We start from the raw sequence: 16,314 nt of genomic DNA, 5'->3' as shown, positions 1-16,314 counted from the left end.
TCCATACCCGTAGATGCTTTCAAGTCCTTTTTGTCCAAATAAACTGTAAATACAACACTGAACATGCCACATCCTGAACAGAGCAGTGGCTCAGAGGTTAAGAGGTTGTTCTTGTGAAGTTAGGTTGAGGGTTCAAATCTTGCATGATTCTAGAAGCCTTTAGATGCTGCTCTCAAAGTGTAGGCTTAAAAGCACGCCAGAAGCATCTCCAAGTGTGAAGGGTTCCTCAGTGGTGTAGTGGGTAAGACGATGAGCGTAAGTCGCAAGGTGTGCAGACCTCATGATCGAATCCTGGGCACTGCTGGTTCCTGGATCAAACAACAGTCCTGAAGGGACTCCAGGGGGGGCCGTGTCCCCCTTGCGTTTCCAAAGAGGTGGAAAGGAGGCCTTATGAAACTGAGAAATAAAACCAACTAGAATTTTGAACAAAAGCAAAATGTTTAATTGACTAGAACAGACAGTTAAAGGTCTAAGGTTTATTATATTATAGCACAGAATCTGGAGTCAACTTTTGGAGTGTTGATGGAGATTTCAATGATTAGTGTGTTTGCAAGAAGAACAGTGAATAAAATGAATAGAATTCATGGAAAGATCAAGAAATGTGAACAACACAACTATTTATCAACTGTAATAAAGGAGCTGATGAGAGACATTTTTGCAATTTATTTTAATAAGAGAGAAAAATAAAAGATAATGGGAAAAGAAAATCAACAACCGGCTGGGGAGATCAGGACATACAGAGGTGTAATGCAAAGATCACACAATCCTCAAATTGCTCCATAGTTTGTTTTAATACATCTTTCTGACATGACAACAGGACAGACATGAACAGACTGAACTATGTTCCACAGTGACATTGTTTCTCTGACAGGATCAAACTCTCACTACGACACATCACACAGAGACACTGAGGATCCAGGCCAGACCCCAAACCCAAACCCAAATCCAGGATAAAGAGGTTCAGTGAATGTGGTGTTGAAGGTGTGAAGGTGGATCAGTTTGTCAGAGGAGACTCTGTAGAAGGACAGAGAACCAGCAGGACAGTCCACATACACTGATACTCTGTCAGACACAGAGGAGGAGATGAGTGTTTCTATGTTATTGTGTCTGACAGAGTAACCAACATCAGAGCAGATCAGACTCCAGGACTGATCATTGGATCCAAACACACAGTCTGTACTGAATCCTTTCCTTCTGATTCCTCTGTAACTCACTGATATATAAACATATCCTCTCCACTCAACCTCCCAGTAACAGCGACCAGTCAGACCATTACTACACAACAGCTGATACGAGTCAAATCTGTCTGGATGATCAGGATATGACTGATCGTCCTTCACATATGTCACCTTCCTGTTGCTGTCAGACAGTTGTAGATGTCTGTAAACTGTGTTTGTGTCAATGGTGAGTTGACAGAAATCTGATGGAGAGAAAAAGACACAATCCAGCTGCAGTTATTGATCTATCATCAGTTTGATGACGAATCATGACAGTTTGAAGATGGTTGAATGTTGCTGATCTCAGTAAAAACACACTTACACTTGCTCAGACCTGGTGTCAACCATCGAACTCCACCAGGCTCCACCCTGAAAGGAGGAGGGGGTCAGAGACATGCAGACATGGACATTACATGGCTCTCACACACACATTGTTGTAGGATTGTGTTCAGCACCAATTAAGGAGTTAGATCTTTATCTTGGAATCTACGGAGCAGTTCATCACTTTTGGTGTCAGACACATGCTTTCAGTCTCACTCTGTCACCACCAAACTAATGTGACACCACAGGAAGCAAAGTCAGAATGTGTTTATTACCACACACTCCAAGGTTGGGTTCTAAGTTCATAAAGCTCCACATCCCTACTTGCTCCTCCATCAGACACTGTGTGTAGTTGTGTCCATACCTGAGAGTGTCCAGTCTCCAGTGTGGATCCCTGACTCCAGCAGACAGCAGCTCCACTCCTGAGTCTCCTGGATGATTGTAGCTCAGGTCCAGCTCTCTCAGATGGGAGGGGTTGGAGCTCAGAGCTGAGGCCAGAGAGACACAAGCTTCCTCTGAGAGCAGACAGCCTGACAGCCTGAACACACACAATGTTAAAGCACACTTACATGCTACAGTTTGGATTAGAGGCACATTTGATCATCTACAGACTGTTTAATAGGTTCCTGCTTGAAATGTGATCTGATCATCAGCAACGTGACAATGAGAGTCTGGAAAGTGGAGTCAGACACTGACAAACCTTTCTGTTCTGTGTATTAGCTCATTAAAGGACTATACAGACAATGTGAGTGTGAGTGTTGTGCACATTTCTTAGATGATCTTTAGCTTCATGAATCCTGACCTGAGAGTCTCCAGTCGACAGTGAGGACTCTTCAGTCCAGCAGACAGTAGCTTCACTCCTGAATCCTGCAGGTTGTTGTTACTCAGGTCCAGTTCTCTCAGACTAGAGGACTGAGAGCTGAGAACTGAGGACAGAGCTTCACAGCTTCTCTCTGACAGGTCACACACACTCAGTCTGAAAGATGAAGATGTGGGTTAAGATGGAAATGAAACCATTCAGTGTCTCATGGTGTCTTTATTGTGATTTATTGGTTTGTTCCATGTCGTCTCAATGGAGACAGAACCAACAATATGATCCTGACTGAAATGTTCCTGTCTAAACTCTGATAAACAAACTTCAAGGTCTCGTCTGCTCTTAATGGTCGAAGCTTCAACCTCCAGTTTCTCTGTGTCTGTGTTCAGACACTGGACAACGACAGAGGAGGAACTTTCTCACCAAATGTTAAATGTGTGGTTAGTGAATCTCACAGCACAGATGCTGTCATTCACCTGGATGTGGCTTCATCTTCTCAGACCATGTAGTGATTGAAAGAGAAAGTTGGTGCAGCAACAGTTTGGTTCTGCTGAGCAGAGGTTTCTCCTTCTGCTCTGTCATGTGTCTCACACTCACTCTCTCTGAGAACATGTTCAACTCAACGATCATCTGAAGACAACTGTCAATAACATGAACAAATTTAACTTTTTAGCTCACACAAAACTAAAACATGGAGTCTGACCTCAGAGTCTCCAGTCGACAGTGACGACTCTCCAGAAAACCACACAGATGCTTCACTGATGAATCCTGCAGGTTGTTGTTACTCAGGTCCAGTTGTGTCAGATGTGACGGGTTGGACTTCAGAGCTGAGGCCAGAGAATCACAACTGATCTCTGACAACCAGCAACCACTTAATCTGAACAAACAAACAAAGATGTGGATCAAAGCATTAATAATGAGTCAGATTTGTCCTGGTCACTGATGTTTAGTCTGAAATGGGCGGAGTGCTTGTGTTGTCGTGTCGTCATAATCTCAGCTTCTACACATCATCCACAAGTCAGCACAACATTCATACACCTGTTGTCAGCACTGATTCACAAGCTGCTGCTGGAACCAGTAGAAAACCAGCCGTGTTGGATTAAAAATTTCATCTGGTTCCTTTTATTCATCGTCTTCTCTCTAAATCTGAACTATTCTGTGTCGTCTGATGGAAAATGTTCAGACTAATGTTTGGATCAAACTCCAAACTGACAATTATTGATGAAGTGAATCATCTTTAGAACTGATCCCAGTCAGATGGATGTTCTCTCCTCTGGTTCTACATGAAACCTAGAACCTTCTGTAGCAACATGTCTGCAGCCTCATATTCATGCTCCTGTTTCCTGCTTGTGTCTCTACAAAGTGACATCATTGTCTGACAGGAAGCATCACACACAGGTTGAAGTGTGGCCTGTTGATGGAGACGAATCAGACGCATCTAAAGATCCTTCAAACATGTGGAGACATGTTTTACTCTGAGTTTCTGCTGCTGTGTCACATTTAAAGAAAAAGACGTCACAAACACACAAAAAACACTGACCTCAGAGTCTCCAGACGACAGTGAGGACTCTTCAGTCCAGCACACAGAACCTTCACTAATGAGTCCTGCAGGTTGTTGTTACTCAGGTCCAGATGTGTCAGATGTGACGGGTTGGACTTCAGAGCTGAGGCCACAACTTCACAGTGAGTCTCTGTGAGTCCACAGCCAGAAAGTCTGTGATGACAGAAAATATGAAGTCTATAAATGTGAAGTGACTTAATGAATGTTGATGCTGAAGCAGCTGTAGCTCAGTTGGTCTCATCCATCACAAAGTGTGTGTGTGAACCCTTGTGTCCAATGTGATCATTGAGCAGATAGTTTGGACAAAGCGTCTGTCACACCACAGTGATGTCACCATGTCCAGTTGTGGCGACAGAAAGCTGTGATGTGTGTTTAATGTGATGGAGGATGTAGCTGCTCTCATTTCGGAGTGTTGCTCCGTGTGACAAAGTGGGTTTGACCTCCACTGGTCCCCAGCTGTTTAGCTTCATCATAGACATTGAGAGCACATACTAACACATACCAGTACACGTGTTAGGTTAAGTAACTGCAGTCACAAAATTCACCAGGTAGGAAACTAAAAGGAGGAAGCAGCCAATTACTTCCTCTTTTCAAAACCTCATGACCCCATTGTCTTGATCCACCATACAAAATGGCAGATCCAGTCTGTGAAGGTTAATTTGGACCAAGTCAGAGCCAGTGATGGCCATAAATCAATGAAAACAGTTTGTTCATTAACACAAAACACTCCAGAATAAAATACACCAGGAGGCAAAACACATATAATAACGTAACCAAAACAAAACACACTCAAACACTCAGGCAAAACTCCCAACGTGGCAGAGGCATGGCCCGAACAAAAAGAGGCTACTACAAATCATGAATCGAAAGACAGGTGCCCATCCTACACTCCACTGAGCAGATAATCTCCCCCACCTCCAAAGAAGGAGCCAGTGTTGCAGTTATATCTTACCAGAACTCCCCTCTTTGCCTTCAAATCTATAGACAAAGTGATTGCACAGGTGCGAGCCTTGCTGCAGCATGCTTTGACATGTTAAGGTGTACCCTCTCTGATCACTGTTCAAGACAGTTTTTTTTTGTCAATTTTTACGCTTAAATTTATACTTTTTTGTGTGTGTGTGTGTCCTGTTCGGCAGTCGAACAAGCAGCATGTATTAGGCTGAATGTCGTACTGTGATGAACAGTTTTGCTTTTATGAGCAGAGTATATGAGAAATATATGTACTCTTCAGGGGGTGCATGACAAATCAATTAAGCAAACAATAGGCACAAATAAATAAATAAAAAAATAAGGATGCACCTTAGGCAGACACATTTATAACTAAACAACTGCTGTACTGTGGTTTAAGCTGAGAAGTAGCGCTGTTTCCTCATATCCAGCTGATTCTCTCACATGATCCAGACCTGCCTCACTAAACCATAACAAACTTGGACCACAGCATTTTATTGTGGGATGATGAACCTGAAACAGGAACCCTGGCGACTGGATCCAGGAGGAACTTTCTATAGGACGGTACTGATAGATGCCAAACCAACCCATGGCGTCAGATCAGGCAAGACCAATATCTCTGACTTCACTGTTTCCTCAAAGCGCTGAAAGGAGCCGTCCAAATTCACTAGTAACTTTAGATATTTAGAGGTTAATAACAAATGCTCTTATCTCTTCCCCAAATTCATCACACTCTTAGGTATTAAGGTTCATTCATCTGTTCATTTAGTGTTCATTTCCATCTACATACATATGTTCATTGATACATTCATATAAAGCCGTTAAATTCACTCAACACACATACCTTCATTCACATCATTTTTTTATTTGTTCATTCATTGCTGGTTGTTTTTGTTTCTGCATTTATCCCTATCCATTTATTCATATATCCTGTAGTATTAGAATAATAAAATGTCAAAAAGATCTGTTTTTGTGTTCATTGTTCTTCAGACAAAAACAAAGGTCACTGACACTGCGACAGGAAATCATGACAGACACTGATTTGGTTTTATCAAGTAATAATTATTATTAATATTATTTATTCAGGTTCAGCTCCCTGAACGACAGCAGAACCAGAACACTGATGTCTGGGTTTTCCCGGCCCTCGGCCCAGTCCAGAGTGAGCTTCTGCACCAAGAAGGTTTTTCCAACGCCAGCGACGCCGTTGGTCAGCTAGACTGCCTACGGAGCAGACAAAACTCACTTTGCGAGGACTGCCTACGAGGCAGTCGATTCATACGCTGCTGTACCTGATTGGCTTCCTTTGTTCTACTAACGGGGCCGTTACCTGCGCACCACAGGGGGGAGGCACGCTGAGCCACTTCAACAAAACCTGTCTTAGTCTGTGTTTATCAGTCCTGACACAGGCCTGACAGAGGCTGTGGTCCTCTCATGGAGACATGAAAACACACAGAACCAACACTGGTACTGTGGCGCCCAATAGGCCCAAATAAGGTCTGAGGTCTGTCAGAAGGAAGCACAGAATCTTGTGTGTTCCTGTGCGTTTCTGTTACAGAAAGGAGAGCGCGCTCACTTGTATTCAATGCATGTAAATAAATTCAACAAAAACAGCTCAGTCAGAGTGGCTAGATCATTGTTGTTAGCTTCATACCTCACTAGGTAGAGTGCTTGTCTTGAGATCCAAAGGTTTATAGTTCGATCCCTGGCCTCAGCTCTAATGATGGAAGTATTCTTTGCTCTGAAAAGAGCAGTAAATAATTGTAATGTATTTACTCACTTTGTGTTATTAATTTTTACTTATTCATCCGCTGCTTCCAGGGTTTTCTATTGTCATGTTTATTTAGTGCGTGATTTTGGTTGGGTCACATGCCTTTTATTATTTGCATTTGTGTAAAAATGTTTTTTTATTAACAAATGTCCCAAAAGAAAACACCTCAGGTGTGTTGATGTCTCTCAAAGATGGCAAAGTGAAACAGAGTTTCACACAGGTTTTGTTGAAGTTGGTCAGCTCCCCCCACCACAGCTCCCAGCTCCCCCCTGTGGTGGACCTTTTACGCAACAAAGGGAGCAATTCACACCTGAGTTAGGATGTCAGGTATACCTTCGCAGACCTTTGACTGCCCTTTAGGTTCATGAGGGGATAAAAAAAAAAATCCAGGTAGTGTTAACTCATTAAATTGATATATGGATTAATTAAAGCTTGGTTGTCACTTTAAAGAACCTGTTGCCCCAACTTCAAGGAATATTAATGTTTCTGCATTAATATGAAATTATTGATTCAAATCTGCTACATTTAGGACAAGCAAAAACATTCTCATGAAAGATTTCCTGGTTTTACTGGCCCCAGCAATATGCTGACATGGTAAAGTCTTGTCCTGAGTGCCAGTTAACATTCCCAAATAAGAAAGGGCTCCTCTCATTAGTATGCCCATTGTTGACACACCCTTTTCCTGCATTGCATGGACATCGTAGGACCATTAGAAGAGAGTAAGGCATGCATTTAGCAAGGGTTCTGAATCAAGAAATCCTGAAGCTTTTTCATTGAGGAGACTCAAGGCTCGTCACACTGTATTATCTAGCTGTTCTCAAGAGTGAGAATCCAAAGGAAATTCAAACTTAAGACTGAAGACCAGGTCCTAAACAAAGAACACAAACAAAGATGTCTTCTAAGAACCTGTAGTTGATGTTTTCACTGAACTCTTAGTGTTAAAGAGAAACACTTCACACACAGAATCTGAGGCTTCAGCTTCATGTTGCTGTAGAATATTAATGATCACAAAAACGTTGGACTTACTGAGCCTTTCTGCAGTTCCTCACAGCTGGCATCAGTCTCAGTCGTCCCTCCTCTGATGTGTTGTACTGGTTCAGGTCCAACTCATCCAGAACCTGCTCTGACATCTGCAGCATGTAGGCCAGAGCTGAACACTGGATCTCAGAGAGTTCCTTCTCTGATCTGTTCTCTGACTTCAGGAACTCTTGGATCTGCTGATGCACAGAGTGGTCGTTCATCTCCATCAGACAGTGGAAGATGTTGATGCTTCTGTCTGGAGAGATTCTACCACTGTTCGTCTCCTTCAGGTTGTTGATGATTCTCTGGTTGGTTTCTGGACTGTTCTCTGTGTGACCCAGCAAACCTCCTAAGATTCTCTGGTTGGACTCCAGACAGAGGCCATGAAGGAAGCGAACAAACAGGTCCAGGTGGCCACTCCGACTATAGAGGGATTTATTTATGGTTGTATTAAGGAACTGACTCAAAGACAAATTATGAGAATATTTAGTGAAGTTCTCCAGTTCCTCCCTCTTCCTGTTGGTGTAACAGTGCATCACGTGAACAGCAGCCAGAAACTCCTGAACGCTCAGATGAACAAAGCAGTAGACTGTTTTCTGGAAGATCACACTCTCTCTCCTGAAGATCTCAGTACAGACTCCTGAGTGAACCAAGGCCTCTGTGACGTCTAGACCACACTGCTCCAGGTCTTCTTGGTAGAACATGATGGTTCCTTCCTCCAGATGTTTGAACGCCAGCCTCCCCAGCTTCAGGAGAACTTCCCTGTCAGCCTCCGTCAGCTCCTGTGGACTGGAGTCACGTCCCTCATGGTACTTGTTCCTCTTCCTCTTGGTCAGGACCAGCAGGAAGTGTGAGTACAGGTCCGTCAGGGTCTTGGGCAGCTCTCCTCTCTGCTCTGTAGTCAACATGTGCTCCAGAACCGTAGCAGTGATCCAGCAGAACACTGGGATCTGACACATGATGTGGAGGCTCCTGGACGTCTTGACGTGTGAGATGATTCTGCTGGACAGCTGCTCGTGGCTGGATCTCCTCCTGAAGTACTCGTCCTTCTGGGCGTCGGTGAAGCCTCGTACTTCTGTGACCCTGTCCACACACGTAGGAGGGATCTGATGGGCTGCTGCGGGTCGGGAAGTGATCCAGACCAGAGCCGAGGGAAGCAGGTTCCCCTGGATGAGGTTGGTCAGCAGCACGTTGACCGATGACTTGTGTGTGACGTCAGACACCAGCTCCCTGTGGCTGAAGTCCAGTGAGAGTCTGCTTTCATCCAGGCCGTCAAAGATGAACAGAAGCTTCAGGACAGCGAGCTGCTCTGCTGGGACCTTCTGGAGCGTTGGATGGAAAACATGGAGCAGCGTGAGAAGACTGTGCTGCTCATCTCTGATCAGGTTCAGCTCCCTGAACGACAGCAGAACCAGCACACTGACGTCTGGGTTCTCCCGGCCCTCGGCCCAGTCCAGAGTGAACTTCTGCACAGAGAAGGTTTTTCCAACGCCAGCGACGCCGTTGGTCAGAACCAGTCTGATGGGTCCGTGTGGGTCAGAGGAGGCTTTAAAGATGTGGTGGACCTTGATGGGAGCCTCATGGAGGGTCTTCTTCTTGGAAGCTGTCTCCAGCTGCCTCACCTCATGTTGGGTGTTCACCTCTTCACTCTGTCCCTCTGTGATGTAGAGCTCAGTGTAGATGCTGGTGAGGAGGACTCCACTTCCTGTTTCACCTCCTTCAGTCACACGTTTACATCTGCTCCTCAGACTGAGCTTATGTTCATCTAAAGCCTCCTGCAGAGCAACATCTGCTGAAATGAGAAAAACAACAGAGACTAAACTACAAGACCCACTTGTTCCATTTATGATTCACAAATAATTCAGTGATTTAGAAAATGTGAGAAAATGAACAGAACAATCTGTGATTGTATGAAAGTCAGTCTTGTTGAAACAATGATATCAGACACATGTTCAGTCTTACTTTGGACGGCGCAGGTCTGATCCGTCTGCAGTCCAGCTCTGGTTCTGGGTTGTTTCCCACACTGGGGACAGGAAGATTCACCTGTTGGTCCAGACTGGTCCCAGTATGAGGAAATGCACTGTCTGCAGAACCAGTGTCCACAGTTGATACTGACTGGATCCTTCAGAACCTCCTGACACACATCACAGCAGGACGGCTGCTCCTCCACAAGAACACGACTCCTCTTCTTCTCTCTGCCAACACATTAGTTCAGAACCAAACTGATGAGTCCAACACTGTAGAAGCTCAGATGGTCCAGATACCAGGAAACGTGACATACTGCTCTATCTGAACTGAGCATTTGTTTCCTCTGGCTTCACAGTAAAAGCCTCCACTACAGACAGCAGCTTTTGTCCTTTGTTCTACAGCTGAGCTTGGCTAAGTTGGGTTTGAACTGAGGTTAAAAAGACTGTGGTAGAGCAGCATCATCATAGAACAGTGGTGTCACAAGTTCTGGACCAGACGGTTCCTTCCTTTAAGTATTCTGTCCATCTCTAATGTTCACTGTCAAACGAAGGAAAACATACAGAACAAACATTGTGGAAAAGAGAAGTGGTCTAAATCTACGATGGCCAGTTTCTGTCCCTGTTTGTCCACACAGTCTGTCCACGTGTGGTGGTGTTTTCACAAGATAAAGATTGTCCACTAGAAGAATTTTGAGTCTATATCCGCTCTCTTAGTTTTCAAGCAGGCAAAGTGGTATGTTAATTTACTTTCTGTTCATTTAATAATGCGAGTGTCACATGTAATTGTATGTGTGGTTAACGTTTGTTATATTTATCTCATTCATTTAATTCTACAGTGATGTTGATGAATGTCAAGCTACATTGGTCAATTAAACATCTGTAAAAGGAACTCAAGCCTTTGCGTTGTGACTAAGGGAGGCACAGAGGTTCTGAAGTGTTTCACTACAGAACCACCATCAGTAATTGGAGGATAGAAAACCCAGACTAAGATCCATCTGTCCAGTCTGAACCAGTCTCTGCATCACCAATAGAAATCTACACAACATTTTGTCTTCATCCTCCATCAGGTCAGTTCAGTAGAAACCGTCTCTTACTTTGTGTCTGAGGCTCCAGGTTCATTACTGAAGTTAAAAAGCTCATCTTTGGACCTGTCACTCTTCATAGACAGACAACTGGATCCTGACGGTTCCACTCTTTGTCCGTGGTTGTGGACTCTGCAAACACAAAATTTTTTAAGTTTATATCACATCAGTCACTGATCAGTTCTCTGATCGAATTAAATTCTGAGGCTCTAAACACAAATTACTGCTGCTGCCTTACGGGACACAATTTAAACAATTTTCACAGCTTAACCCAGGGAATGGTGTATGTGATAATGACCAATAAAGGCTTTCTTTCATCTTAATGATCACGTCTACACACATAAAGTTCATCTAGAAGAACATGAACATCCTGGTAATTCATACAGTCAGTTTATAAGATCAAGATACAGAGAATAATCTAACAATGATTCATACCAATGAGTATGGATCAATTCTTACTTTGTGTCTGAGGCTCCATGCTCATTACTAAAGACTAGAGGCTCATCTTTGGACCACTCACTCTTCATAGACACACAGCTGGTTGGTGGAGACTCTGCTCTCTTCTCTTCCTCCACACAAACACTCATCTTCTGAAAATCCCAAAGGTCCAGAGTTAAGTACCTGCTGTGATTGTATTAAAGTTAATCTGACTCCAAAGTCTCACACCACTGACTTTTGTGCCTTTTGATTAATAGGAGTCTGGTGAGCCTAAAGTCATTGGGCTATTTAATTCAAGATAAAAAAAACAACAACAAAAAACGCTGTCACAGTTGAAGGTACACACAAGAATGTAGGGAGATTAAAAATGAGAATGCTAACACATTTACATACACTAACATCTAATTACTGCCTAAAGTTTTATTATACATGTTATTGCACGGATGAAGATCAACCCTTACAGGCAGAGAAGTTGTACAGACTGATAGCACCGGTAGGAAGGATCTCTGGTTCTGTGAAGCACCTAATACTGATCAGCCTCAGGCTGAAGGTGCTCCTCTGTCCAGCCAGAACACTGTGTAGAGGGAGGGAGGTGTTGTCTAGGATAGAGAGTTGTTGGAGCAGCATCCTCCTCTCAGCTACAGCATGAAGGGGGTCCTGCTCCCTCCATGCTGTAGCTCATGTTGAACAATTTGCTTCTCTTCTCTCTAACAGCCACTGTGTTCACTGGCTGCTTTGGCTGCTCAGAGTCTGTCTGACGTCACAGGAGTCAATGAGGCTGAAACAGGAGCTGATCCGTCGCTGATTCAGAGGCTTCAACTCACGTGGTGATAGAGAACATTCTTATTAATTTATTTACATGTTATTATTAATATTTTAATTACGTTTTACAGATTGGATCACTTTACAAGCAGAGCACCTCATTCCTCAATTTATTTTGGCTGCTTCTGTGTGTGCAACAGGAGCAACGTTCAAACAGCGTCAGATTGGTTCTCTTCTGTTCAAAGTGACTCTCAGTTTATAAATTATTATTTTCTGCAGGTTAAATGTTGCATTTGTTTGACAGAACTTTCCTGTTTAAACAAAACCACCTCAGTGTGTTGACGCAAGCAACACTTCTAGACCCCAGATTTAAATCACTCTGGTTCCACAGTTCGTCCAAGTGCATTGAGGCCGTCAGTACACTGCGGTCAGACTGTGCGTCTGTAAGTGGACGCACAAATGATGCCCAGACAGAACCATCTTTACAGCAGCTGTCTGCACCCACTTCAGCGTTATTTGTTTCTTGTTGGAAATCATGTAATAAAATGCCAATTTGGTGTTTTTTAGTTAACCTCTGGCAAGATCTCATCATGCCAGTGGGCAGGCAGACCAAACGTACCTCAGCTGATTCCATCCAAGAGGTGCAGAGATGCCTGACAGAGGGCAGTATCGCCAGGTCCCAGGATCCTATGAGATGTTCTACTGGGACAACCAAAAGACAATCCACCCAAACCTCTTCTGACTTTCCTTATAATTTCTCTGCACTCCAGCCTCATCTGCCATGTGAACAGGTCTTTTCTGCAGCTATTTTAAATTTAAATGAACATATAAAATAATGCTATATAAAATACAATCACTTAAATTATATTATTATTTATATATTAGGTCATCAAATCAGTGTCTGCTAAGTCTGTCAACTAGGTTGCCTGTAAGGATTTTAAGGTCCAGCAGGTGTCAGCATTCAGTTCACGGTATCAATACAGTTTTGCAATGTGTTGCAACGCTTCACGACGCCTCATCTACCTATCGCCATTTATCTGCATACAATGATATGTCCTGTGTTACATTTTGGGATTTAAGTCTTTAATAAATATTTGGTAATAGTTTTGGTAATAATTAGTTCCTTGGTTTAGTGTTTTCCTCTATGCAGTGACCTTTAGGTATTTATAACTAATTCCATTTGTTTCCATTCCATTATGATTCCATTTTGTCTTTGTATTACATTTGTGTTTATGTTCATCCATTTATTAAATTACATTATTCGTTCCACAATCGTCAGGCTTGGATCGTTGCGTTTGGGTCTGGTATCTCTTGTTACGCTCGTAGTCCTCAGCAGCCGGTTCCCCGCTCATGGTAAGAACATACAGTAACATCTAACGAGGTTGACAATTGGTGGAGCTGAACCACGCACCCCAAAAACCAAAACCAGACCTCCCACACACACATAAGTGTGGGGAGGACATGAAATATAACTGATGTGTTCAATGAATGTATATAAGATACATGTCAACAATTAAGTGTCGATACAATGAAATAACAACTAAACATCCTAAAGACAAAGTTAATTAAACGAACAATGCAAACTTACAGTTGGTTCACAGGGTTTAGGAGAAGACTTTTCAACCCACACCTGACAAGTCGTAAACCGTTTCATGGAACGGGAGCAGGAAAACAATTACTGTACTGCGCAAATATTCATCGGCTGATTGGTTGGCTTCTCGTCTCTGTCAATCATATCAGTAGCAGTGCTGATTGGTTCAATTAGCTGCTTGAGCCCTCCTCTGATAAGGGAAGTTTTTATAGAACTTTTATTACTGGACTTTGTGCAGGGTGCATTTTCGTTCTCAAAACTAAAAAACAGGAAACTGCTCTGAATCCAATTGTGTGTCTGGTTTTGAAAAAAAAAACATTTTCAGCTGGTTTATTTGTTTTTAACACGGTGCCGTTGTTGTACTCCATGTCAAAATAAGAGTCTCACATTCTTGGACCACGCGTGTGGAGTCTAGCGTGTTTATAACATATCTTATGGTGTGTGTGTGGGGGGTGTACTCTACTACACTGCATTTATTTGACAGCTTAATTTTCACTTATAAAAATGTTAAAATAATTACACTTGTTTTGGTGGTTTTACAACTGTAAGAAGAAAAGTTTGCCATGTGATCCACATGTGATTTACATCGTGTGTCACTGTAGCGCTGTGTTGTACAGTCTGATGTCTGTGGGGAGGAATGACCTGCGCTAGTGCTCCTTCCTGCACTGTGGGTGTAACAGTGTGGAGCTGAAGGAGCTGCTTAGAGCCTCTACAGTGGTGCAGGGGGTGGAGGGTTCTTCATGATGGATGTTAGTTTACCAAAATCTGAATCTTCTGTCCCCCACCTCCTCCATGCAATTTGTAAATTTGTGTTTTATTATCATGCAGCACCAGTTTTGTTTTAGGAAAACTAAAAAGGCTGTTGTTTGGAGCGGTGTATTTCATGGCTCCCAATGCTGGACAGCTAACACACTTAGAGGACCTGTACCACCATCAGCCTCTCTCCCTCATGCTCTACTCCACTAAGGTTTTCTTAGTTACTTACTTGGAACTGCCAAATGACAGGATTCCATGATTCAAAAACAACATGAATGATGGTTTCACTGTCATGTCGCTATGTATAGCGCTGACATTAAAGCCGTTACATTTTGTATTCCAATCTGCCTGATCTTTTATAAATCTAATAGGTGTAAATCATCCTTTGTTAAAATGATAAAAGTCAAAATAAAAAAAAAAAGATTATGTAAATTCTAGAATTAAATGATGAATCCGAAAAGGAATTGAAATGAGCAGTAAGATCCAGATTCAGCAAAGCATTTATTCCACAAAAAAGTGACAGAAGACAGGATAAACTAAGACTTTGTGTTCACAGCATCACCTTATATACCTGTTGCTCACGGGGTGGGATTCAGCTGCCCGGACCGTCCTCTTGACCTTTTAGGATGTTTTCCATTAATAATTTGTTATATTTTTTACCCAATCATAATCTCAACACAAAGTGAGGACACTTTGCTCTGCCTCATACTGTACGTAGAGAAGCTGCAGCATCATCTACAAGACCGTCAACCTGTTCATGAGGATTAAGGTGACTGTTCTCCTCTGTGTAGCTACAAGACAATGAGGCACAAGATGATGGAATCATCTGCTTGAATCTGGCAACAGCGTTGTCAGATAAACATCTGCTATAGTAACATTTCTTTCCAGCTGCTGTAAGGTCAATTATGCTAAATTCAAAAGTTAATAAGAAATGGTCAGATAACAGAGGGTTTTGGGGGAGAACTATTAAATTATCAATTTCAACCCCATATGTCAGGACAAGATCTAGGGTGTGGTTAAAACGATGAGTGGGTTCATTTACCTGCTGTGTAAAACCAATAGTGTCTATTAAGGAGTTAAAAGCAGTGCTGGGACAGTTGCTGTCAACATCTACATGAATGTTAAAGTCTCCCACTACAATGACTTTATCTGTGCTAAGAACTAAGTCAGATAAGAATTCAGAGAATTCAGTTAAGAACTCCGAATATGGAGCAGGAGGACGGTAAACGATACAAAACACAACTGGCTTCAGGGTTTTAAAGTTTGGGTGAGAAAGGCTCAGAGTGAGGCTCTCAAATGAGTTATAACTATGTTTAGGTTTAAGAGTAATTAATAAATCTGATTTATAAATTGCTGCTACTCCTCCACCTCTACCTGTACTTCTTGGAACATGATAGTTAATGTGACTCATTGGAGTCGACTCATTTAAAGTAACATATTCATCCTGCTGTAGCCAGGTTTCAGTGAGACAGAACAGATCTGTGTGATGGTCACTTATCAAGTCATTTATTAACAAGGATTTAGATGAGAGAGATCTGATATTTAATAAACCACACTTTATAAACTTACTGTTACTTTGTTCTGTAAGAGGAACTGTTTTGATGTTTATTAAATTCTGATAAGTCACTCCTCTTTGATTTGTTTGTGACTTGTATAGTTTAGGTGGTCGGGGAGCAGACACAGTCTCTATGCGATAACTAATACTAAGAGTGGGTGGCGGCTGTAGAGAACGTGCAGAGAGGCGTGATATGATGTGGAACGGAAGTGAAGTTGGCAGCAGGCATGGACTAAGCAAAACGGAAATACCAAAATAAAACCCGGAAGTAAACCAAAACATAACAATACTAACAACTGCTTTTGCTTTAGTTGATGCTTCCTCTACTGCTGCAAACACTGACCAACACACGCGTTGGGCTAAATATTTTTTCATATATTTTCTTCAACGTGAAGCAACGTGAGGGAGCCTCCCAGGAAAGAATCCCTCCAGCAGATAAATCAACATGGAAAAGCAGCAACATCTGGAAGCTTCTCATTCAGCTCAGTGATTTTTCTCTGATGTCACAGTTTGT

General features: G+C 42.6%; 1 protein-coding gene across 2 annotated transcripts; it reads right to left on the bottom strand.

Moving 5' to 3' along the window:
* Nucleotides 1-419: 419 nt before the first annotated feature.
* On the bottom strand, nt 420-13,567 carry LOC114846534 (NACHT, LRR and PYD domains-containing protein 3-like). 2 transcript variants are annotated; one of them, XM_055504133.1, is made up of 11 exons: nt 13,487-13,567; nt 11,158-11,288; nt 10,711-10,830; nt 9,612-9,844; nt 7,656-9,441; nt 3,893-4,066; nt 3,056-3,229; nt 2,341-2,514; nt 1,903-2,076; nt 1,540-1,586; nt 420-1,420 (listed from the first exon to the last, which is right to left on the bottom strand). In XM_055504133.1, exons 1-11 carry the CDS (start codon nt 13,550-13,552, stop codon nt 885-887), a joined length of 3,615 nt encoding a protein of 1,204 aa, XP_055360108.1. In that variant the 5' UTR covers nt 13,553-13,567; the 3' UTR covers nt 420-884. The 2 variants fall into 2 exon arrangements, with proteins under 2 accessions (XP_055360108.1, XP_055360109.1); XM_055504134.1 differs by lacking the exon at nt 3,056-3,229.
* Between the last annotated feature and the right edge of the window lie 2,747 nt (nt 13,568-16,314).

Source organism: Betta splendens, chromosome 19 (genome assembly GCF_900634795.4).
Source record: "Betta splendens chromosome 19, fBetSpl5.4, whole genome shotgun sequence".
Taxonomy (NCBI): Eukaryota; Metazoa; Chordata; class Actinopteri; order Anabantiformes; family Osphronemidae; genus Betta; species Betta splendens.
The sequence above is the reverse complement of the archived record's forward strand: the minus strand, read 5'-3'. Positions and strand labels throughout refer to the sequence as shown.

What these genes read in the sequence shown, in the direction of transcription:
- LOC114846534 (XM_055504133.1), bottom strand. Translation starts at nt 13,552, where the DNA reads ATGAAACGGTTTACGACTTGTCAGGTGTGGGTTGAAAAGTCTTCTCCT. An exon ending in CTAAACCCTGTGAACCAACT is followed by an intron (nt 11,289 to 13,486) that starts GTAAGTTTGCAT and finishes TGGGATTTTCAG; the next exon opens with AAGATGAGTGTTTGTGTGGA. An exon ending in CATGGAGCCTCAGACACAAA is followed by an intron (nt 10,831 to 11,157) that starts GTAAGAATTGAT and finishes TTGTGTTTGCAG; the next exon opens with AGTCCACAACCACGGACAAA.